Source organism: Protobothrops mucrosquamatus, unplaced genomic scaffold (assembly GCF_001527695.2).
Source record: "Protobothrops mucrosquamatus isolate PMUCROS unplaced genomic scaffold, P.Mucros_1.0 scaffold_282, whole genome shotgun sequence".
In the NCBI taxonomy this organism is placed as follows: Eukaryota; Metazoa; Chordata; class Lepidosauria; order Squamata; family Viperidae; genus Protobothrops; species Protobothrops mucrosquamatus.
In genome coordinates this window covers 7,182-33,362 of record NW_015386358.1, presented here as the reverse complement: position 1 = coordinate 33,362, position 26,181 = coordinate 7,182, and the positions used below count along the sequence as shown (strand labels likewise).

Sequence of the window (26,181 nt, the reverse complement as noted above, 5' to 3'; positions counted from 1 at the left end):
GGGCTAAGCGCCCGCCCAACCCACTATTGAAGGCAGGAGAAGGTCATCTCACCTTGTCCATCGTTTGCCAAGGAAGAGGCCACGCAGAACAGTGCCAGAGAAAAAAGAGAAATGACCGCGAGTGGGGAACTCTGGTTAATCATCCTGGCAAGGAAGAAAATGGCGGCCTCTTTTCCCGCTCGCCATCCGCAGCAGAGGAGGCTGGAAGGAACTAGCGAGGCGGTTGAAGCGGGCCAAGGAAAAGGGTTTCGCGCGCCCTCCCACAACATTCTTGGAACTCGGCCTCCAACAGGCTTCGACGACACGTGAAATGTCTGGGTTTTGGACCAGGGGAACAGAAAGGGGGAGAGGTTTTGATCCGCTTCCCTGTTGTCGGAATGCGATTCTAATCCGCGTGAAGTAATCAATTTATACGCCGTTTATATTCCTGTATTTTTTTAATAAGCATGAAATTGGTGAATGGAATTAACAGATGAGGAAGGAGACGGAGTTATAGGGATCCATGATGGACGGTTAATCTTTTCCTCGATAATGGCGCGGCTGAACCTCATTAGCTGCCATTAAGCGCAGGCAACTCTGAGTGGTGGTTTCTTTCATGTAAGATTTCTGTATTATGAAGGAAAAGGAAGCTTGACAGATACTGTTGTGTATATATTATAAGAAGGGTAAATAAATAAATATATTTATAGCCTAGGCCCTAGACCCATATTTGGTCTTTAATTTAAACTTGAGGCAATGTACATACAGTAGTGCTTCGTCCTCCCATTTTTCTCACCACAACCCTGCACAGCAATCTTTGGTTGGGCTGAGGGTAAATGATGGCCCCAAACTCACCCACTGAATTTCTATGGCTCAGAGTGATCCTGGAAACTGGGTCTCCAGGTTCCATTCTGAGACCTTAACCACAACATTCTGAGATGGGATGGGACAAAAACCAATTATTGTTGGTTTTTTTTAAAAGTTTTATGCCTGTGAAATACATCAGGATTAGCAATAACCCTACACTGGGAATTCTTTGCCCAAATATCTGAAGGTCATGATATTGGGAAAAACTGTTTTAAGATGCTCCCCAAGGGGGTCTCCAGGCCAGTCACATGTCTCCTCTTTTCCCAAGGGACTTATTGACTTTCTCTTCACCCCTTTGTCCAGTTCTGTGCTCCTCGCCAAGCCAGAAGCAGAGTATTTTCTCCAATCCTGAAAATGCTTTGCGTCTTCATTTTTGGCAGGCAAACTTGCCAGTGCTTCCATGGAACTGACACACCAGTTCTTGCAGGTCTGAGTTTAGAGATGTAAGCAAGATTGAGACATTTCAGTCATCAATAGGGTAGAGAAAACACTCCAGCCAGATCCCCAGTGTGCACATAGGGGAGGGGGGAGCACAAGAGTTATAAAGGAGTTAATGTAGCAAATTTTAAACTTGGTTCACGGGGAGAGCAGACATTTTTATGGGTGCTGTTTTGCCTTCTCAATAATGTGTAGGGTTAACTGAGGTAGGATGAATGTTTTTCTTTGTAGTCAGAACAGAATTGTATGTCCCTATGACTTACATGATATATAGCTCTTACAACTATGAATGGGAAGATGAAAGGCCTGGCACCATCTCAGAAGTGAGAGATTTCAAGAACTGTAATTATCTCTTTCTCTCTCTCTCTCTCTCTCATTTTTGGCTTGTCCAATGGAAGGGATTGCATAAAACAAGCAAGCATAGACAGATGTCTTTGGCTTTCATCACATATACTCAGGAGTTCTGAACCTTCATGGCCAATGGGCACATTTGGACTTTTGAGAGCATATCATGGGCATTCTCCCCACCCCCCACCCCAGGGCTGCCATGATGGGTGTATCCAATCAGAAAGCTTCCATGAACAAGAAAGGAACTTCATGAGGTTCTTCCCCCTTGTTCCTATTCCCCTCCTGAATACATTCAACCACCCTGGTTTTCCTTTGACTTTTTTTCTGAGCTCCTTTGTAAACCAAGCATTGGGTTGCAGCTACCCATCACTCTATTTTTTTTTCCTTTTGAGGCAGTGTTTTGCTGTAGCTGTGACTATCTTTCCTTTAAAATAAATAAATAAAACAAAAGGCATATTTTTTATAAAAAAAATTGTGATGGCCAATAAATTAAAGTGAGGGGAGGAATGTTTGAAAAAAGGGACTTATTTGAGGAGCATTTCAAGTTATCGGTGTGCATAAAAATCTTAGGCAACTATAGGTCTTATGGTGATAGCCAGAGATTTGCACTCAGAGACTATCCTAGGTTTCAGGATGGCCCCTTTGGGCTAAGCCTATAATGTATTTGATTCAATTATTTGTTACTCTGACATCCTCTCTTTCATTCAGGACTTCAAGGAGGCCTTCCTGGATCCTCCCCAGAGGTACAGAATCCTATACTTTCATGAACATGACCAAAGCAGGGCTGTGGTGTTGCAGTGCAAGCTTTGCACATGTATGTCCCAAAGGGGCAGAGCTTGCATTGCAACAGTACAGTACCACTTTCTTCACTCCAGTCTAGCTGTTATAGGGATCCATGATAGACGGTTAATCTTTTCCTCGATAACGGCCCAGCTGAAGCCCATCAGCTGCCATTAAGCGCAGACAACTGAGTTGTGGTCTCGTTCATGTAAGACAGATTTCTGTATTATGAAGGAAAAGGAAGCTTGACAGATACTGTTGTGTATACCTAAGAAGGGTAAATAAATAAATGTATTTATAGCCTAGACCCATATTTGGTCTTTAATTTAAACTTGAGGCAATGTACATACAGTAGTGCTCCGTCCTCCCATTTTTCTCACCACAACCCTGCACAGCAACCTTTGGTTGGGCTGAGGGTAAATGATGGCCCCAAACTCACCCACTGAATTTCTATAGCTCAGGGTAGGCCTGGAAACTGGGTATCCAGGTGCTAGTCTGAGACCTTAATTACAACATCACACTCTCATTCACTCTTCTGGGCAACTGAATACACCCATTAAATATTCTGAATAAATCTGCATATTACTTGACTGAAGGCTGGGTTTGTGTCAAAAAGGAGAATGTAAAGATGCTTTTACATCAAGATCAATTACTAGTTATTGCCACACAGAGATGCTGACCCAACTTTCTTGGTAACAGTACAGAAGTGGCATGCCATTATTTTCCTCCATATGTTTTTCCTGAAATGTAGATCTGGCCTTGGGAAGAAAGCAGTGAATAGTTAAAGGAGAAGAACTCAGCAACTCAATCCTTCCATAGAGGGATATATGAGAAAGAAACTCAAAGTAACCCCCATCTTGATTTTTTTATATAATATGGGGCAAAAAGAAAGCCTGAGAGGCTTTCTATCCTACAACAATAAAGAGCATTCATAGAGTTTATTACAGATGAAAATACATGTTTTAATATATCAATGAGCAAATTAAAATTATAAACTATTGTTAAATAATATTTTTTTCAGAAATAATGAGATTGCAAGAGGATTCACTGTATTTAAAAAGCAATCTGATATATTTATAGCACGTCAAAAAGCAAGTTTGCTGCTTCATACAATTAGTTGGAAAATGTTCCACACCACAGCCAAAAAAAGAATGTGTTGAATCCTCACAGTGTTTGTTTCGCTAAGTTGTTTTTTCACCCAGAACATGTACTTAGGCAAATTAGTGTAAATTCCTGGAAATTTTGGTCGGCCACAGCCAATACCATAGCTGGTGATTCCTACAATGTAGTATTTAGAGTCTGATAAATAACATACCAGAGGTCCACCACTGTCTCCCTGAAAAATAAAAAAGATAACAGTAAGTAGTGACTTATATTATTTAAAAGCATGCATGCATAAAGGCTATCCCTCCTCCTATTTAGTTTTCTAGTGAAAATACAGCAGCCAAGTATCTTCAGTGACATTCAGACTTCTGATGCTATAAGCCCAATATGGCAAACTGAGAACAAAGAATTAGGTCTTCCTCATGGCCACATTAATGTGCATTCCTCCCATCCTTGAGTTAGTAAGAAAGTGCTGTCCCCACAGTAGAGCCCAACTTAGGCTGAGAATAGTTTCTCTTCTTACAGATTTAATCTGCAAGAAGCAGTTCTTTGAAGAAGAGACATTATTTTGTTTTCATAAGTTACTTCTGCTTTATTTCCATTGAAATCCATAGGATAAATTAGTCATTGCTAACTTAAATCCCACTCAGAGTGAAAACGTTATTTGGTTGAGCTCTAAAATAGCAAAAGCAGTAGTAATTGATCTTTTATCTCAATTCAAAAATATCCCACATATAAAATTCTGAAATTGTATTAGTTTTACTTTTCTTTTCTGACATTTCCTATCTGTTTCAATGCATCTGTAAATTGTTAATCTAGTAAACCTAACTGGAAATTAAGTGAACATGTTTTGAGATAGATCTATGTCCATTTACCTGACAGGTATCAACATCCCCAGTTTCAGAGCCAGCACAAAAAGCAGTATCTGGTACTGATCCTGCATGCCAGTCATATCGATTGCAAATGTCTAGTGAAAAAATTCTTAGCTGTGCTTCTTGTAATGTGAAGCTGCCTCTAGCTGTAAGGAAAACAATAGCTTTTATTTATTTATAATTTGCAACAAGAACTATATAAAAATGCTGAATACCAGCTATTGTCTGCAGATCAGTAATGCAACATTGGGAGAATATCATTTAACCTTGAATATGCCTCATTATATCTTCTAATGTGTAGCTATTAATTCAGAAATCTATGTTTGAACAATACTCCATAACACAGTAATTTTGATACATATACACATACACAGAAAGTTGATTGTGTGCAAAATCTATTATCTAGTGTTACGACTAAAGCAAACAATTGAAAAACCATTTGTTATTTAGAAAACTACAAAAACATGCAAATTTGATATTTATACAAATTCATAGAATCTGCAGTTTTATAAAATCCATTGATTCTATGATGCAAATAAGAACTTGCAACGGTGAGCAATTCTGACATATCCTTGTGTTGATAGCACTATCTGTGGATGAGAAAAAAGTGTTTTCAACACTGCCACTTCAGAAACACCAATCATTACTTCCTTGTGCTTACTGGAAAAGATTTTTGGTTTGTTCTTCCAAGTTTCTGATAATCCATTAGAGAAAAATATTGTCATGATTGAGTAATCCAAGTGAAGAACACACTAGTTAGTATTAGGAAATTTGAAATTTCCTTTTTTGTGACAAAAGAGAATAAACATGTTTAGGCATAGCCTGAGGGAAGGGATGAGGTGCTCTGTTAATGGTTGACAAGAAAGCATGGCTGACAGTTACCTGCATTTTTGGTTTTTTTACCAGAAAGTACAAGTACTGATTACCTGGTGGGTCTTTGTAAGCTCTATAAAAGGCATGTAAAGATATATGTGTTCAGGGCTTGCTGATATCAACTTAGCCATTATTCCATGGAGGGAATCAGACATCCTTTCCAATGAGGGATATAAAGTATCCTCACAGCAGTTAGCATATGCAAAGCCAATTCAATAGATGTAAAATATAAGGCTTAGCAAACAGGTCTGTAAACTACTAACTGCAAACAGTTAGCACACCAGTTTTATCTAAGTATATTTGGTATAAATGTAATCTTCCAATGAAATGTCCATTTCATATCTATTACTACAGGTAGTCCTTATTTAGCAACTGACTTGGATAGCAATTGTTCAGCGTTGCAGTGCTGACAAAGTAATTTTGTGACCAATGCCCACATTTATAACCTTTGCAATATCTCCTCTGAGTCAAGTTCCCCAATAAAATCCATTAAGACAAGTATTGTGCCTGACCCCCCTTTCTCTCCTTTTTTCTCCCACTCACATAGTTGAGAGATTGCCTAAACAAGTTCTTTTTTCCTGAACTGCTTTTTTCCCAAGCACAAGGCTTTCCTGAAAAGCGTTAACTACAAGTTAACAAGCTCAGCTTTGTGAGCTTACTTAGTTTATTATTACCTGTTGCCAACTTGTGCTCCCACCTGAAATAGACTTTAATCAGTTTCACACTGAAGGCTTTTTTCACTCTTAGGCTTGGTAGCATGCTAGGCAAACAGCTAAGGTTGGTGCATTCCTTGATGTATATTCCCAATGTTGTGCCTGCTTACTCTCTTGTAATCTCTTCCTTTTCAATAAATGTATATAAAAACATTCTCTTCTTACTAATTATCCCAGTGAGCATTCAAAAGGGTGGGGTAGTGGGGAAAAAGGGTTATAGGATTTGCCCCTTAACCCAGCTTACTCATGAGTCAAATTTCAAATGGCATGCAAACAGATCATCCTTAAAGATTGGTATCCAGGAAAGGAAGTGAGTAAAAATTATCTCATATCTTACATTGTTTATATCAGATCTTCCCATCCTATTATTTTCCAGAAGTAGTAGATAAAACTCCCATTATATCCAGCTACCATGGCTCTGTGTGTGTGTGTGTGTGAGTGTGTATACTGTACATTTGAAAATACTGAAATGCAAGTCTCTATGAAGTATGTCTAACTGAGAATAGTATCCAAAAGTAGCTCCCTTCTGATTGTACTTTGTTTTCTCTGTGTGTAATGTGAGAAAGAGAGAAACAGTTGACTGTAGTGGTTAAAAGCACCAAGTTCATAACCGAGAGACCGAGTTCTAGTCCCACCTTAGGCGTGAAGCCAGCTAAGGGACATTGAGTGAGTCATTCTCTCTCAGCCCTAGAAATAAAACAATGGCAAGTCACTTCTGAAAATATAGTTGCCACGTAAACTGCACGGATTTGTCCAGGCAGTCACCAGCAGTCAAAATGATTTGAAGGTTTCCCCATGAGAAAAATGTTATTCTCAGTGCAGATAAACTTTCGGAGATCACTAAACTCATTTTCACTTTTAACAGTAGGTTACTTTAAAGCAAAAGTAAAACACTTACTTTTTTCTTTTTTCATTCCCCACCCACTTATAAAACATGTCATATCAGAAGTCAAGGCAAGAGTAAAGTTAGGCAAGCAGACGGGCTGAACATAGGAATTAAATGTGATAGGTTTGCTTAGATGAAACACAGCAATGTCATCTTTGTATCTTGTTGAGTCATAGAAATAATGGATCTTGATGGCCCGAACGCGTCTTTTTATAGTGTATGTTTTATGTCTGAAAAGATGATGCAAGCCAATCACAGCCCTCCACATCTCTGGAAGCCTAGGAAAAAATAAAGTATCTTTAAAAATAGTAATTATTATGTAAATATAATTTCAGAGAGATGAAATTGTTTCTTATTTCAAAATCTGTGCATGGCTAATAAGCATGGAGCCAGATTTTATTCATATGATGACAAAATGGCAGACTGTGATAGAAAATACAACTGATGTAAATAGTCATTTAAACTGATCTAAAAATGTACCATTTGCAAAATCAGATTCAAACCATTTACTGCAATATTCCTAATTCAAGAATTCTCAAATAATGTATCTGAAATTTATTATTTAAATAAATTTTATATAGGCAACTGTCTCACAGCAGTGACGCTAGGCAGCGAACAAAAGATTATAAACCAAAACAACCAAAGACCATCAATATAACATATGCCTAAGATCTAAGAATATATATTCACAGTTAGTTTAAAAAACAACCACCAACCCAATCAACAGCAGAGATGCTTAACATTTTGGCCCCAATGCCTAAGGGGACAACCAGGTTTAACTGCCTTGTGACAGACTAACAGAGTTGGTTCCATCTGGACTTCCAGAGAGATGTGCTCTACGGGGCAGGTGCTATTACAGAGAGGGCACAACTTCTGGCTCCCATGACACTGCTCAGTAGAAGGAGTCAGAGCATGTCCATCCTGTTAACTCTGGTAGGGCAAGCAGAAACAATTGGCCCTGTGCCATGTTAAACTTTATAGGTAGTAACCAGCACTTTGAATTATACCTCAAAGCTTCTTGAAAGCCAGCGCAGTTCACACTGCAGCAGTGTTGTGTAACCTGAAACACCTAAAACTACCCATATTGTTTTATTTTACACATTCTGAACAAATGCTTTGGAAAGGTAGCTCCATGTAGAGTGCATTACAGCAATCCAAACAGTAGGTAGATCTGAATTTCTATGAATAGGGCCTCCTATTCCTTTTCCTCCAGAAAAGAACTCAATTGGTACATGAGATGAACCTATCTAAAGGGCCCACTTGGTCACATCTACCACAGGCTCTCTGAAAAGGAATCAGAGTGCAAGAGATTTCCCAAATTGTTCACTAGCTCCAACTCTGGGAGTGTAACCCCTTTCAGAGTGAAAATATTTGGATCCAATGGCTCCAATATCCACAACTGCTTAGTTTTGCTAGAAGACTTCAGAACAAAGCTGAAACCTGTTCTTCCCTATCCAGACTCCAAAGCCTATAGACACCATGAAAGAACCTCAGTGGCATCACTTATCAATCCAAGGCAGAAAAGTATAGTTGGATATCATCAACATTCTGATGATGCCTTACCACATGTTGATGGATGACCTCCCCTGAGGGGTTTCATGTAGATGTTAAACAGGAATGGAGAGATTGGACCCTGAAGGAACTCCACAAAGTAGGAGCGTTAGTCTTTACTAGCCCTGGAGAAAGTAGGAGAACCACACCAACATAGTGCCTCCCTAATCCAAACCTCCTGAGCTGTTCCTGAAGGAAACCATGGTTGATAGCACTGAAGACTGTTGAGAAATCAATATGGGCCAGGATAAATTCATGACCCATCAGAGGGAATCAATAGGCACATCCAATACCATCCCAGTGCTTCAACCAAGTCTGAATTCTGAGTGAAAAGATAATTTCCTTCCTCCTGAGCTGCAATGCAATTGTATTCTCTGAAAAAATAAAGTTGGAGATTGGATTGAATTTGTCCAGTTCCTCTGGGTCCAGCATGGGCTTCTTGAGAAAAGGGTACACTGCTTTCAAGAACAGCAGAACCACTCCATCTCATAAAGAAGCATTGACCGCCAGATGGACCCCACTACATTACCTTCCAGAAGGACTTAGCCAGTCATGAGAGACATAGATCTAAAACACAGATAGCCATATTAATAGCTCTGAGGATCCTGTTTGTTTTATCAGGCTAACAGGTTCAAACTCTTCCCAGCTAATCAGTTAAGACTGTGCTCAGGAAACTCCATAGGACAGTGATGGCGAACCTTTTAGAGACTGAGTGCCCAACTGCAACCCAAAACCCACTTATGCATTGTCGAGTGCCGGGTGGGTGTGGCCCATTGGCTGGGTGTGGCCAATTGGGTGGGCGTGGCCAATTGGGTGGGAATGGCTGCAGTGGTAACGGCAGACTGGGTGGGACTAAAAAGTTCAATCAATCAATTCCAACTTTGCAAGAACTTTTTTTTTCCCGCGAGAAGTTGAAATTGACTGATTGAACCTTTTTTTTTTTTGCACACGGTGGCGGAGGCCTAAAGCGAAAAGGTTTTATAAAACCCAGCTGAAGGCCTAGGACTGGGGTGACGGCGCGTGTGCCCACAGAGAGGGCTCTGAGTGCCGCCTCTGGCACCCATGCCATAGGTTCGCCACCACTGCCATAGGACCTATACAGTTCTACCTTCTCCAATAGATGCCAAAAACATTCCCAGAGCAACCCTGTAAATGTTTCCCTGTCTCTTTGTCCACAATTTACTGGGCAACTTTTGTGGAGTCAACAAGGGTGGAAAATCACATATGATTTGCTACTTTTACTGTTACCAAGTAGGAAACATATGCACAGAAAATTGGGGCCGGGGAACTACCAGAACGTAATCTAATTTTATAATTCCCAAGGAGACTCTATGCAGGTGCAGAATCAAATATGTACAGGAAAAAGGACAATAAAAAGACAATACCAAATATTTTCTTTTAACTCTGGAATTGTGTTAAAAGTTTGTATCATTCTCAGTTCACTTTTAAAATAGACCCTTATTCATTTAAATTATTAAGTCCTGTTTCTTCTCCTTACCACATATGAGCATGAAGTGAGATACAATCTATTTGTTTCATAAATATGAATTCATTCTAGCCAGTTCTTGCTATATTTTCTCTCCATATTATATTGTAATATGATAGGGATTTATCATAACTAATTGTGGCCAACATAAGGTAACACACATTTAACCATATCTTTACTTCAAAGCAGATGATATGCAATCTGAAGATGGAGATCATTAATATCGGTCCTTTGCCATAATTAGATCACTTTCTCATCAAACTGCATGTCACAAATGCTCTGGATCCTTATGAGGATGGCAAAATTGTCAGGATTGTTTTGCTAAGCATCTGATTCAGTGGTGGCGAACCTATGGCACATGTGTCAGAGGTGGCACTCAGAGCCCTCTCTGTGGGCACGCATACCATCGCTGCCAGCAGCTTGCGCAGATCCATTAGGCCGCCCCTGCCGCCCAGAGCAGCAGCCCCACCAGGCCCAAAGGAGGCGAAGCAGCCAGCTAGCAAGATTGAGTAGAGATGGTAGAGCATGCCCACACCCAGCAAGCCAAAGGCCACCCCAAGCAGGGAAAGCTGGATCCTCATCGGCGCCATGGCCCCCCAGTCCCAGCTAGGATTGCGTGCCTCTCCCCCATCTATGCTGGGCCTCCTGCCCACTGCCCCATCTGCCAGAGACCCCCTGGATCTCCCCCAACCCTGCCTAGCCCCCGCAGGCATCCCCTCCATGAGCAACATCGAGGTGGCCATGCCCACTCCAGCCACGCCCACCCAGTCTGCCATGACAACCGCAGCCATGCCCACCCAGTGGGCCACGCCCCCATGCCCTTTCCCTGAGGGCACCACAATGCTGATTTGGCCCTGACACTTTTGCGATAAATAAGTGGGTTTTGGGTTGCGGTTTGGGCACTCTGTCTCTAAAAGGTTCGCCATCACTGATCTAATTGATCAAGGGTTCCAGACGGGTTTGGGAGATTTTCTTGGCAATTTGGCAAGCAGTAACATTATGGACATAGTTAATCAGTCAAAAACAGAGGCAAGCAGAGTACTAGATGAAATTGCTCCAGTGCAGCCTCTGCCTAGTTACCAATTCCTGGCAATTCCTTCATTTAATTAGGTACATAGGCAAATGAAGCAACTGAAAAGATAGCTAGAGCAATGGTTCCTCTCTCCTCCCTCTCCCACAAAAAAAGTTATCATTAAGTATAAGCTCAGGTTTCAGGCTACCCAATGTTTCAGGCTAACATAATGTTTTCCCCCTCTTGTGCTTATTGTATCCACAGATTCCCATCTAGTGGTCTGTTCAGAGTAACGAAGATCCTTTTAGGGAAAGATGGGTGGGACAGAGTAACTCTATACATGTCAAAGTAATATATGCCAAAGTACTTGGGCTGGACATAGTCTATAGTGGACAAAGGCTGTAGCGGGCTGGACATAATCTATGGTGGACAAAGGCTGTAGTGGGGAACAAGACAGAAATAATAATTTCTGTATAATAATCTGGTATTTTTTGAGTTTCTAGAACACAAGGATGTGAACAGGATTTTCTAGAGTTTGAATTCTGCCACTTGCAGTCTTGATTCATGTTTTCCTTTGGATGGCCAGGTGGAGTGTGAATGGCTGTATCTGGGAGATATTTAATGCTTTTTTGGAACAGGGCATATTACCATCTATAGACCTCTTGGTGGCTTACAGTATCAAATCAAATCACTATTAGTTATATATGTTTGAGTTTTATTGTTCACTGCCCAGAGTCTATTTGGATTTGCTAATAAATAACAATAATAATAAATAACAATAACCTGAGTTAAGTTTGGAAAAGCTTTGTGACTTACGCATAAATCTAAAAAAACACAAAGACATTCTTCGTATCTCTATATTCCTGAAATTCCTACCTTAAATGGAGCTTATCTTCATATACATTTTTAGAAATAGTGCTTTAAAAATATTATTACGTACTGCAGATACTTGTGGAGAAGCCGAAAATCTTAGGTGCCAAAATACACCTAAAAATTGCACTCAGCTTATCCTTTGATGGCTTTTATGTGGGCATATACCAGGGGTCTTCAAACTTGGCCCTTTTATGACTTGTGGACTTCAACTGCCAGAATTCCTCAGCAAGCGTGCCTGGCTGAGGAATTCTGGGAGTTGAAGTCCACAAGCCATAAAAGGGCCAAGTTTGAAGACCCTTGGCATATACAGTAAAAACTTTTCACAAGCACCTGTCTATACCTGCAGATAAGTCCATTTATGATTAAGTAGATCCTTGAATTCTTAACAAAAACACGATGAAAAATGTGGGTTGGTACATTTTTATGGTATTTTGGATAAAAATAGTAATAGTAATAGTAAGTAAAGTTGGAAGGGATCTTAGAGGTCATCTAGTCCAACCCCCTGCTCAGGCAGGAAGCCCTATATCATTTCGGACAAATGGCTGTCCAGTCTCTTCTTAAAAACCTCCAGTGTTGGAGCATTCACCACTTCTGGAGGCAGGTTGTTCCACTGGTTAATTGTTCTAACTGTCAGGAAGTTTCTCCTTAGTTCTAGGTTGCTTCTCTCTTTGATTAGTTTCCACCCATTGCTTCTTGTCCTGCCTTCAGGCGCCTTGGAAAATAGCTTGACACCCTCTTCTTTGTGGCAGCCCCTGAGATATTGGAACACTGCTATCATGTCCCCCCTCGTACTTCTCTTCATTAAACTAGACATACCCAATTCCAGCAACCGTTCCTTATATGTTTTAGCCTCCAGTCCCCTAATCATCTTTGTTGCTCTTCTCTGTACTCTTTCTAGAGTTTTTTACATCGCGGTGACCAAAACTGGATGCAGTATTCCAAGTGTGGCCTTACCAAGGCATTGTAAAGTGATATTAACATTTCACGTGATCTTGATTCTATCCCTCTGTTAATGCAGCCCAGCACTGTGTTGGCCTTTTCGGCAGCTGCACCACACTGCTGGCTCATATTTAGGTGATTGTCCACTAGGACTCCGAGGTCCCTCTCAGTTACTACTATTGAGCAAGGTACCCCCTATACTATATCTGTGCATTTGGTTTTTCTTACCTAAATGTAGAACCTTGCTTTTTTCACCATTGAATGTCATTTTGTTAGATATTTACAAGTATATACAGTATTATTGTGAGAACACCCTTAAAAAACCCCCAAAGCCCTGATAATGCAGATGAAAACACACATCGACTGAATAGGCCTATTATTATCAACAACTTGCTAGTAACTAACTTGCTTCATTTATCTAACTTGCTTGCTTTTAGTTTTTATTTCTTACAGGTTTCTCTCTCAATGCAATAATCTTTTCTGTTCTCTACCTAAGATTACCCGTCTTATTAATGCAGATATATTTCCCTGACTTGGAAGCAACACAAAGATGTTCTAGAATACTTTCATTGCTCACATTGCTAAGTCCAATTCTGTTTCTGCAATAAGAACAGCTGGGGGTATTGTTGGTGTTGCTATCATCAAACTAATATGGAACAGCTTAAAAAAGTGCTGGCAGTAAAAGCATCCATAATTCACTAGATTACTAGACCCATAGATTTATCCATTTTTCAAAACCCAATCTCCTGATAGTAGAGGAAAGGAAGCAAGCAAGCAAGCAAAGAGCTTGGAAGCCTCTCTGACTCTCTTTAGGACCCAGCTTCTGCTGTGGCTCTTTGCTGGACATTTCTGCTCTTAAGGCTTTTCTTCAGCTTCCCAAGGCAGCAGAAAGATTTTCTTTGCTTGCTTACTTCCTTTACTCTTCAGTCTGGAGTCAAGGTTTTTAAAAAGGACAGAGATTGAGGGCAGAGGTGGAGAGTTTAGTTTTAGCACCTAAAGGGGAGAGGAAGAAAGATCAACAAGTCTGACCCTCCCAACTTTTTTTGTTTTTTGTTTTATTGAACAAATGTGGCTTTCTGGGGGAGGGAAGAGGCTGTTAAAGCAAAGGAAAGGTTTTGGCATGTTTGTCCTGAAGCTGCCACCTTTGCATACAGGGACTGGCTTCCCAAAGGGTAGCAAGAGTCAGGAGGGAGTTTGGAGTCTCCAGACAGTCAGCTGATTGGAGAAGAAAGTTTTGAAAGCAGCCACAAGAAACTGTCAAGAGCACTGAAAATGGTAGCCCCTTCATTCAAAACAGTTCAGGTGAAGAAGATGATTTCAAAATAAATATTTCAAAATATACATTTCTAAATTTAGCACCTAGTTTTTATCCATGTAGTTTTATTACATTAAAATCTATAAAAAAGGTAATACATACATTTTTGTTGCACAGCAGTGTGCAGCTGTCAGTACTGTGCAGTTATTAATTAAAGTTCCACCACATAAATGGATAAATCCTCCGCCATGCTTATATACTTGAAGGCTAACTTGCCATGGCCATGCCCCTTCCTCAGATTCATGCCCACCTACAATCCGACTCCCTGGTGTGCCTATAGCAGGCCTTGTTCCACACTCTAGAAATGAAATCCCAATAGTTAGATACCATGTGAGTTTATAAATGCAAACGTTAGGGTTTCTCTGAATAGTCAGACTTCTCAGTTGGCATTTTTTTCTCATAAATTCATACAGTACACACACCCACAGGCATACACAGTTAAAAAGAATCAGGAAGTTGATTTAAATAAATATTTTTAGTCTATTTCTGAAAATCATTATATATAATAACTTGCTGCAGGGGCTACAGCAATGGCAACCCTATTGGCTTGGCCCTCCACAACAGTCTCAGTTTTGCATGTGGCCCCTTAGAAAATTAATTGCTCACCCCCATATTAAAGGTATCATCATAGAACAGTGGTGGTGAAGCTATGGCACGCATGCCAGAGGCGGCACTCGGAGCCCTCTCTGTGGTTATGCGCACCGTCGCCCCAGCCCAGGCTCCCCCAGCAGCCCCCTCCTCACCAGCAGCCCTCCCCAGAGGAGAGTTGCCCCTGGGTGCGGCCCATGCAGAGCAGCGCAGCCAAGGACATGACTCCGCCCTCGCACCCCGTCGCGTGCAGATGATGCTGCAGGGCGCAGGTGGAGGGCGTGGCTGCCATGGTGCTGCAGGGCCGCCTGGGTGAGCAACAAAGGGTCTGGAGGCTAAATTGTACAATGAATAGTTGGGGGAGTTAGGCTTATCTAGCCTATTGAAGAGGAGGATTAGGGGGGACATGATAGCTGTCTTCCAGTACTTGACAGGCTGTCACAAAGAAGAGGGAATTGACTTATTCTATAGTGCACCAGAGGACAGGACAAGAAGTAATGAGTGGAAGCCTGTCAAAGAGAGATCCAACCTAGAAATAAAGAGGAAAACATTTCTGATAGTGAGAGGAATTAATCAGTGGAATAGCTTGCCTCCTGGAGTTGTGGATGCTTTTTCACTGGAGATTTTCAAGAATAGATCAGGCAACCATTTGACTGGGGTGGTGTAATGCTTGTGCCTTCAGCTGGGGGTTGAACTAGAAGACTCTGAACTCACTTCCAGCCCTATGATTCTATGAAGGTCCAACTTAAGCTAAAAAAGAAAGCCAGCTAGTTTCCACAATATGTTCCTGAACGTATATCCACTTCAGACGAATCAGCCGGCTATTTGGGTTTGCCTTCCGCTCAGGCTGCTGTTGGGGCCTGCGGGCGTAGTTAGCCCGGCTCGCTCGCCTACCTCGCCCCGAAATGTCACGAGCCGAACCTGTCCGGGCTAAGCGCCCGCCCAACCCACTACTGAAGGCGGGAGAAGGACATCTCACCTTGTTCATCCTGCGCAAAGGACGAGGCCACGCAGAACAGTGCCAGAGAAAAAAGAGAAACGACCGCGAGTGGGGAACTCCGGTTAATCATCCTGGCAAGGAAGAAAAGCGGCCTCTTTTCCCGCTCGCCGTCCTCAGCGGAGGAGGCTGGAAGGAGCTAGCGAGGCGGTTGAAGCGGGCCAAGGAAAAGGGCTTCGCGCGCCCTCCCGCAACAGCTGCTTGGAACTCGGCCTCCAACAGGCTTCGCCGACACGTGAAATGTCTGGGTTTTGGACCAGGGGAACACAAAGGGAGAGAAGTTTTGATCCGCTTCCCTGCAGTTATTTACCGTTGTCGTTATACACTTCTAATCCGCGTGAAGTAATCGATTTATACGCCGTTTATATTCCTGTATTTTTAATAAGGAATATAAACGGCGTATAAATCGATTACTTCACGCGGATTAGAAGCGTATAACGACAACGGTAAATAACCGCAGGGAAGCGGATATATATGAAGGGTAAATAAATAAATGTATTTATAGCCTAGACCCATATTTGGTCTTTAATTTAAACTTGAGGCAATGTACATACAGTAGTGCTCCGTCCTCCCATTTTTCTCACCACAACCCTGCACAGCAACCTTTGGTTGGGCTGAGGGTAAATAATGGCCCCAAACTACACCCACTGAATTTCTGTGGCTCAGGGTGACCCTGGAAACTGGGTCTCCAGGTGCCAGTATGAGACCTTAACCACAACATCGCACTCATTCACTCTTCTGGGCAACTGAATACACCCATTAAATTATTCTGAATAAATCTGCATATTACTTGACTGAAGGCTGGGTTTGAGGAGAATGTAAAGATGCTTTTATACCAAGATCAATTACTAGTTATCGCCACACGGAGATGCCATATTTCGACAATGCAAGTAGCGCCAGGCTGTAGTATCCTCAGTAAGATGGCAGCAACTTACTGTTTGTTTGTTTTTTTGTAGTCCAGAAATGGTAGCCCCAGATTTTAAAAAAAGAAAGAAGATAGAATGTCTTCTTAAAGAGTTCTATAAGGACAACACTTTTCTTTTCCAAATATTTTAATCTTGGCAATCCTATGGGGACACTGAAAGAAGGCCTTGGAAAATCATGTCTGAAAAATCTTGCCAAGAAATTGCAGAGAATTTCTTGGCAGTTGCTAGGAATCAACATAGACTGGAAGGCACAAAAATATAAAAATGCTGACATCTTGACCTGCTGAAGAAGAGAAAATAGGGTCCACATACTACCTGCCAGACATAAAACATAACTATATCTACCACATTTTCCTGCTCGTCATATCTTCTATCTTTCAGTCAGAATTCTGCCACCTTGGAAAACACCAGGCCCACTTAACCATCTAATTTATCTGTAATTTTTGCATTCACTTTCAATCATAACAGAAATTATGATTTAATTTAAACTTGAGATTGTATTAAATAGAAAGCGAAGACCATTAGTTTTACATTGGTTTGTACATAATAATATAGTTTCCCCATTTGCATTTAAGTACGGGACAAATATGCTCCTGAGTTCTCTTTTTTCTGCCATATTCTTATGTCATTGCCTTTATTTTGTTTTTAATCTATAATTGAGCAAATACTATATTATATTCGGCTGTTCTAAGTTAAGGGGTATTTTTCCCCCTTAGGCCAATTGTGATCATTGTCAGCTTCAAAATGTGAAAAATATGAGGGGTTGTTGCCAGTGGTGGGATTCAGCCGGTTCGCACCACTTCGGCAGAACTGGTAGCTAATTTTTTGTTGCCCAGGCCCAGAATGGACTTCCGGAAGTGGCATCCACACAGAGAACCGGTTGTTCACATATTTGAATCCCACCACTCGTTGTTGCCAATGGTACATTTCATCTTCAATCCAACAGTGGTCGTTTTATGCTGATTTTAGCATGTCTTCCTTCCAAATTTTAGGCCTTGTCCTTCAGGGTCTTTCTATTTTGGAGAATCAGAAACCTCAGCTATTTAACACTGGGCTCTTCAGCTCTGTCTATGGCAGTGGTTCTCAACCTTTTTAATGCCGCAACCCCAACCGGTCGTAAGTTGAGGACTAAACCGGTCATAAGTCGAGGACTAAACCGGTCGTAAGTCGAGGACTACCCAACCGGTCGTAAGTCGAGGACTTTCCCTGCCCGGGAGCGCCACGCATGCGTGGTTCCGCCCCCTGTGCCGGCCGAGGCGTAGCTGGCAAGGGGCAGAGACAGAGCAGGCCGACCACCAGCTGGCCCAGCTCAAGGGATGTAAGGCACCCGCCGGAAAAGGGGAAAAAAATGGCGGACAGCCTTGCTTGGCAACCCCCATGAAATGGTCGATCGACCCCAAATGGGGTTGCGACCCATAGGTTGAGAACCGCTGTTCTATTGCCCTCAATCTTTCCCAGCATTAGGCCCTTCTCCAGTGAGTCCTTCCTTCTCATTAGGTGGCCAAAGTATTTGAGTTTCAACTTCAGGATCCAGCCTTCTAAAGAGCAGCCGGGTTGATCTCTTCTAGGACTGACTGGTTTGAACACCTTGCAGTCCAAGGGACTCGCAGGAGTCTTCTCCAGCACCATAGTTCAAAGGCCTCAGTTCTTTGTCACTCAGCCTTTCTTATGGTCCAACTTTCACATCCATACATTGCAACTGCGAAAACCATGGCCTTGACTATACGCACTTTGTTGGCAGGGTGATGTCTCTGCTTTTTAGTATGCTGTCTAGATTTGCCATAGCTTTCCTCCCCAGGAGCAAGCGTCTTTTAATTTCTTGGCTGCAGTCCCCATCTGAGGTGATCTTGGAGCCCAGGAAAATAAAATCTGTCACTACCTCCATTTCTTCCCCATCTCTTTGCCAGGAATTGAGAGGGCTGGATGCCATGATTTTGGTTTTCTTAATGTTGAGTTTCAAGCCAACTTTTGCACTCTCCTTCTTCACCCGCATCAAGAGGCTCTTTAGTTCCTCTTCACTTTCTGCCATTAGAGTGGTATCATCTGCATATCTTAGGTTGTTGATATTTCTCCCGGCAATCTTAATTCCAACTTTTGANTTCCTCTGCCTCTTCGAAATCCTGCCTGTACTTCTGGTAGTTCTCGATCCACATACTGCTGGAGTCTAGCTTGTAGGATTTTAAGCATAACTTTACTAGCATGTGAAATGAGTGCAATGGTGCGATAGTTTGAACATTCTTTGGCATTGCCTTTCTTTGGAATTGGAATGTAAACTGACCTTTTCCAATCCTGTGGCCAGTGTTGAGTTTTCCAAATTTGCTGGCAAATTGAGTGTAGCACTTTTACTGCGTCATCTTTTAAGATTTTGAATAGTTCAGCTGGAATACTGTCACCTCCACTAGCTTTGTTGTTGCTCAGCTTTTCTAAGGCCCATTTCACTTCACATTCTAGGATGTCTGGCTCTAGGTCAGTGACCACCCCATCGTGGTTATCTGGGACGTTAAGCTTGTTCTTGTATAGTTCTTCTGTGTATTTTGCCACCTCTTCTTAATCTCTTCTGCCTCTGTTAGGTCCCTGCCATTTTGGTCCTTTATTATGCCCATCTTTGCATGAAACGTTCCCTTCATATCTCCAATTTTCTTGAAGAGATCTCTGGTCCTCCCTATTCTATTGTTTTCTTCTATTTCTTTGCACTGTTCATTTAAGAAGGTATTCCTATATCTTCTAGCTATTCTCTGGAATTCTGCATTCAATTGGGTGTATCTTTCTCTTTCTCCTTTGCCTTTCGCTTCCCTTCTTTCCTCAGCTATTTGCAAAGCTTCCTCAGACAGCCATTTTGTTTTCTTGCATTTCTTTTTCTTTGGAATGGTTTTAGTTGCTACCTCTTGTACAATGTTGTGAACCTCCGTCCATAGTTCTTCAGGCACTCTGTCTATCAGATCTAATTCCTTAAATCTATTTGTCACCTCTACTGTATATTTATCAGGAATATGATTTAGTTCATACCTGGGTGGCCTAGGGCTTTCCCCCACTTTCTACAATTTAAGCCTAAATTTTGCAACGAGAAGCTCATGATCTGAGCCACAGTCAGCTCCTGGTCTTGTTTTTACTGACTGTATAGAGCTTCTCCATCTTTGGCTGCAGAGCACATAGTCAATCTGATTTCTGTGTTGACCGTCTGGTGATGTCCATGTGTAGAGCCGTCTCTTGGGTTGTTGGAAAAGAATGTTTGTTATGACCATCATATTCTCTTGACAAAATTCTATCAGCCTGTGCCCTGCTTCATTTTGTAGTCTAAGGCCAAACTTGCCTGTTATTCCAGTTATCTTTTGGCTTCCTACTTTAGCATTCCAATCCCCCATGATGATAAGGACATCATTTTTTGGTGTTAATTCTATAAGGTGCTGTAGGGCTTCATAGAACCAGTCAATTTCATCCTCTTCAGCACCAGTGGTTGGGGCATAGATTTGGACTACTCTGATATTGAATGGTTTGCCTTGGATTCGAACTGAGATCATTCTGTCATTTTGGAGATTGTATCCCAGTATTGCTTTTCCTACTCTTTTATTGACTATGAAGGCTACTCCATTTCTTCTGAGGGATTCTTGCCCGCAGTAGTATACCTGATGGTCATCTGAGTTAAATTCACCCATTCCTGTCCATTTTAGTTCGCTGATTCCTAAGATGTCGACGTTCAGTCTTGTCATCTCTTGTTTGACTACGTCTAGCTTGCCTTGATTTATGGATCTTACATTCCAGGTTCCTATGGAGAAAAGATCTTTACAGCATCGGACTTTCCTTTCACCACCAGATGCATTTACAGCTGAGCGTCCTTTCGGCTTTGGCCCAGTCGCTTCATTCTTTCTGGCGCTACTAGTACTAGCCCTCTGCTCTTCCCCAGTAGCATATTAGTGATAGCTTTTATATATTTTATAGCTCATAAATGGTACATAACAGTGGTGCTTATATTTAAACTATCAATTAAATACATGTTAAATTCTTTCTAGGTATGTGTGCATAAGTAGCAGATTAGAATATAAGATTAGAAGACTAGGTTTATTATATTGAATTACCACATAAATCAATTAGTTCCATTCTGAGAATTTTCTGGAAAATATATGTGTGCAAGGGAAAGAAAAAAACTTAAAACATAATCATCTGTCACCCTATTCCAATAAAATTTGAATTTTATACAAGATGGAAAGTTATCCATCCAGCAGTTCCCAAAATTAAGACAAGCCGAAGGCTTACAATATTTGTTTTGTTAGATAAATATGAATATATCCATTTTTTGTAACTTGCAGCACGCACATAGAGTCCTGGAAATTTTGGTCTGCCACAGCCAACACCAGAACTGGTGATTCCTATTAAATAATATTTGCTGGCATCTGGGAAATAGCATGCCAGAGGACCACCACTGTCTCCCTACAATGTGAAAAAGAAAGATAAGACAAATTAGGTATTGCTATTTTGAAGCATATAATAGCATATTTCCTATTAGTCTGAGTTATGTTTGCCATAACATATCAAATGAAAATAATGATCATTTGAAAATATAAATTTGGATATCCTGCAGGAGAAATATTTGTTTTTGTTGGATCACAAGATTTAAAATTAAATTACTTTAAATATACATACACTGATACCTTGTTTGGGTAATTTGCAGATTACTTATTCATAAGATGCATTTCATTTATGACATCAAGGCAGAATATATAGCAGTCTCTCCTATTTTTCCCACAACAGCCTTCTGAATTAGATTGTACAAGTACTGAGTAGAATAAAGTGGCCCAATGAGCTTCCATGGCTGAGGGCAATGTAGAACTTGGGTCTTCCTAGTGTCAGCCCAATTTCTTAGTGACTACACCACACTGAAATTGCACTATAAACTCAGCATGTTAGGGGCTTATCTACCATCAAACATTTTTGTACGCAGGTATTGAGAATCATTCTATATTTCCAAGTGATCTACTGTGAAAACAGGTGAAGTTATCTGAATCAGGAAAAAATCTGCTATTATTACTATTATTTATTAATTTTTTATGCCATGCATCTCCCTATAACGTGACTCTGGGTGACTTACAAATTATAAAACTAAATAATTAAAATATTGAAACATTAAAACCACAAATTAAGATTTTAAAAACTATACTGAAACCAGAACTAAGAAACGAATGGGACACCCTACTACTATCCCATAGCCACTGCTAAGGTCTTCACTGAAAGACTGTGAAACAGTCATGATTTATTTTTCTTTATATTCATGTTCATATGCATAAATTAAAAATATGTCCTGCAACTTTCTATAAGAACTTTACCTTTCTTGTAACAACTTTTTGCTTTCACAATTTTTTTTTAAAACGAGTGATTATTTTTTCTCTTTTGTAATGTGCCTAAGGCATTATCAGTCATTTTTGTAACTACCATTATTTAATGATTTTAGAAAAAGCAAAATGTCCTTTGAATTTTACTATAAAAATTCAAATAACCATTTTATGACACAGACTGTCATCAACTATTTTTTCCTTCCCAAACTGATTGTATTCCTATTATTTGGGCATATTATTGTGCATCTACTCATTAAAAATTGATCAAGTAACAGCTGTAGAAGATAGTTTCACAATATTTTTAAAATGAAATGATCAACAATTTACCTGGCAACTATCAACATGTCCACTTTCAGAGCCAGCACAAATCATTTTCAGGGATACTGTGCCTGCATACCAATCATAGCTATTACAGATTTGCAATGGAATAATGTCAACCTGAGCTTCTTGTAATATATATTTACCTTTACCTGTAATGAAAGCATAAAATAAAGCTGGAAGATTATTTTTGTTTCTAATATAGGGATAGGGTAGGGAATCCAGTAGAAAAAACTGATGGAATTTTGAAGGTTTTTGGACTCTAAGTCAAATTTCCTACCCCATATACTTCATACTGTATCTATAGTCATTGACAATCTTTGCAAATTTTATATAACAAATCCATATTATTTGTTTGACTGCTATATTTCAGTCTATTCATTTTCATCTTTTCATTATTGCAACTTTGAGTGTCATATTAAGGTCAAATATCATTATGGAGAATTGTAAAATTTATGTTCTCTGTACAATAAGCTATCGTCTCACGTAGCATTACACCATCATGTTAAGCATAAAATTCACATTTTGAGTAATTTTTTGTTTTAGACCACAATATTGCATTTGAAATTATACTGTAGTATGTTTTCAATTTTCATTGATCATTTACTGATGGTAGTATTCCATGAATCCTGGCTACAATGTCTAATAGTAATGGACTAGCCTGCATCCTATGCTATTGGCAATATACAAATAGCATAGGATGTATGGCAGACATGCCAGTGGCCTGTCTAAGAGTAACATTGTGATGATGAAAAAATGCTGGGAATCATAATGCAACAACATCTGGAGGCTTATCACTGCCTTGAGGAATTATAAATTCTGGATTTCCAGATGTTGTAGTACTGATTCCCAGCATCTCACACTATTACCATATTGTCCAAGGCAGTGAGAGCTGTCACTTAGCAACATATAGAAGCCAGAGGTTTTGCACCTTTAAAAATCTAGATTTCCCATTTATTGCAGTAAAATATTGTTCTGTCCTGTCTATTCAGGTTTTGTCAATAATGCATGTAAGAACAAGAGAAGAAAAAATATACTACTATTACATCCAGACAAAATTGGATTTATTTGATAATAACATCACTTATATTTCTGATTTTAAAAGTTCAATATCCAGGGGAAAAAGTAATTTAAAAAAATGAATCCATTCCATTGTTTGTGGATACATATCTAGAAAGTTTGGTGAAAAGATGATTAAAAATGTACTATCACTATGGCTAGTAAGTTTTTACTGAGTACATTTACTAGCAGCCTTGATTTTATTTAATTTGTGAATAAGACTACAGCCTAAAATCACTAAAATCGTGATCTTAATATTAAAGTAATAAGAATAGATTTACCTTTTTCCTTTGTGCTTCCCCACCCGCTTATATAACATGGATTCTTAGATTTATCACTCAGAAAGAGAGCAGAGTCAGGTAAGCAAATAGGCTGGACGTAATCATTGTACTTGACAAATTGCGTCAATCTGAACAAGGCAACATCATTTTCAAAAGTTCCAAATTCATAATCAGAGTGGATTATGATATCTTTGATACGATATTCTTTAGAAAAAGGCCAATGTATGTAAAGATGATGCAAACCAACTACAGCTCTCCACTTGTCTGGTGTCCTAGGGGAAAAAATCAAAGGTCCATAAGAGTCAATATACTTGTTACATCAGAAATACTGATAACAAACAAGAGTCAAAATAATTCAGTAATTTCACTTCAGTTCAAGAATTTTCAGATTGTAATTCTGAAATCAAGGCCAATCTTCGCCAAAAGCAGTCTTATTTGTGTCATTCAAATGAAGGCAGTTGTCTTGAAAATTCTGTTCTAAATTAAGAAAAGCATTCCTATTAGAAACTGGAAGCCTTTGCAGAGTGAGGACTAATGCGAAGAACTACAGAAATAATTTTGCCTGCTAGTAAGAGGTTTCAGAATTAATACTCATCAAAGTATGTTATTGGCAAAATGTAAGCTTATGAGAGCCCAGGAAAGCTTCTTCTACAGAACTTTAATACCAGTATTGACTAATAAGCACAAAGTACCAAATCCAGCTACTTTTTCTTGAAGCTAGATGCTTTGCCCTACCCTTCTTTGCCTTTACTTCTTCCATTCTTTGGTCAAATTGTCAGGATCTTGGCTCTCGCTGCCAATCCTCAAACCTGTAATTCCCTTAATTACTTTGATTATTTTGCCACTACTATCATTCTTTCCTGCAGTTGCTTTGGTCTTCCTAGGTTCCTAGATGTTTTCCCTACTTTCCTCTCCCTGGGCTCTTCTTTCCTCCATACTTACTTTTACCACTGCTCTTCAGTCTTCCACATCTGGACACTGACTTACAAAAATCCAAAGGGAGACATATATTGGCCCCCAAGGATGCAAAAGCTGCACACAAGTAGTCTGTATTGCCTTTCCTGAAGATAGCTGATTTTGTGATCTGTAGGATTTGTTCTGAACTGAAAAAGGCTGATGATAAATTATCTCATAGGATAATTTATAGTACCATTCCCTATCCTGATTTGACAATTCAAAAGGGAATGGATTCATAAACACCTGAAACTTACCATAATTCCCCCTCGTCCCAAACATAGATGTTGAGTGATTTCTGGTTTGGAAAAGACATAAAACTCAACAATAAAATGTATTTTTAGCTGCAACAAGAAAGCATGGGCAATGTCTCTTTATGGAATTTGCCAAGTTAGCTGATAAAAGCTTTGAAGATTCCTCTTGAATGTCAGAGATTGATGCAAAACAGTAAGTAACTGGACTTGATTAACACACTTATATCAATTGCAGTTATCCTGGCATTTGTTATATATATATATTTGGTACTTGACCTACAAACACTAAAACCTACAATAAATGCTTTTTAAGGTTTTTTTGTACATATTAAGCTCAATTTGTGCATTAAAGTATCAGAATATCTCCTGCCCCTATAAGCAAAAGATATGTGGAAGAAGGAAATAGTATAGGAAGGAGATTCATAAATACATAATTGGCAATCAATGTTATTTATAATGAAAGCACTCTTACAGTTAAATCAGTCCCTTCCTTTAGGTACTTCCCACAAGTATAACGCTACACATTTCTATGACACTCTCTAATGTAATTATATATATCACACAATTTGGTACCTTTCTGTAATACATAAATAGGTTTCTCCTTCTCTTTTGATTTTTCCTCTCACTTTATTTCCATCCAGCTTGGCTATTCCTTCCCCTTACAGATTCCATATTGGGGCTGCAAAATTCCAGATTACCTTAAGGCAGCTTCCACATAGTGGTTATCATGTCTTGCAGAGGAGAAATGGTAGCCCTTCCTATCCTATCCTTACCCAATGAAACATCTCATTTTGTTTTTTGCCATTTCGGGTGGGGGGTTTACTTGTGTAGGGAGAGAATGGTTGGTATAGATAGATACAATTTTTAAAGTGGGGAATTTTCTATAGAAATGACTTATTTTACAGGAAACAATTAAAATGTTGTTTGTTGTCCTGGTTTCTATTTTTTTTCCTTTCAAATATGACAGGTATATATATACACAGGTATATATGTACTCATGTGTACCAATTAATGGGAGGAGAAAGTCTGTTTTCATTTCCTTTTCCCAAAACATTCTTTCTTTCTTTGGAGGATTGTCTGTTGCTACATAATCCAGGTTTCAAAATGTGTGTATGCGTATGTGTGTATATACACACCTTAACCAGAGCTGTGGTAGGGTACTGGTTAGAATGCAGTATTTTATTTATTTATTTATTTATTAATTGCATTTATATCCCGCCCTTCTCCTTACGGACTCAGGGTGGCTGACAATTGAATAAAATACTAACATATATACATATTATACCTAATTAAAATTTAATTAAAACGAAATATTTAAATATGTCCAATTAAAAGTAATTAAAACCCCTTTAAAATCCCTCAGGCCAGTCCCGCTAGCTGGAACAACCACGTCTTGAGGGCGCGGCGGAAGGAAGGGAGATCAGGGATCACCCTGATCTCT

At 39.9% G+C, this 26,181-nt stretch overlaps 2 protein-coding genes across 2 annotated transcripts in view; both read right to left on the bottom strand.

The window, feature by feature from the left end:
- Positions 1-513: 513 nt before the first annotated feature.
- On the bottom strand, positions 514-14,437 carry LOC114923927 (transmembrane protease serine 12-like). The gene is made up of 5 exons (XM_029287279.1): positions 14,139-14,437; positions 6,873-7,138; positions 4,392-4,534; positions 3,581-3,748; positions 514-606 (listed from the first exon to the last, which is right to left on the bottom strand). Exons 1-5 carry the CDS (start codon positions 14,435-14,437, stop codon positions 514-516), a joined length of 969 nt encoding a protein of 322 aa, XP_029143112.1.
- A 6,298-nt stretch (positions 14,438-20,735) lies between these two features.
- The window catches only part of LOC114923926 (transmembrane protease serine 12-like), a 7,588-nt gene continuing 2,142 nt past the window's right edge, over positions 20,736-26,181 (bottom strand). Inside the window, exons 3-5 of the mRNA XM_029287277.1 lie at positions 23,533-23,804; positions 22,202-22,344; positions 20,736-20,972 (exon numbers count right to left, since the gene is read on the bottom strand). Of these exons, the coding sequence (XP_029143110.1) occupies positions 20,736-20,972; positions 22,202-22,344; positions 23,533-23,804 (652 nt within the window). The remainder of the gene's footprint in view (positions 20,973-22,201; positions 22,345-23,532; positions 23,805-26,181) is intronic.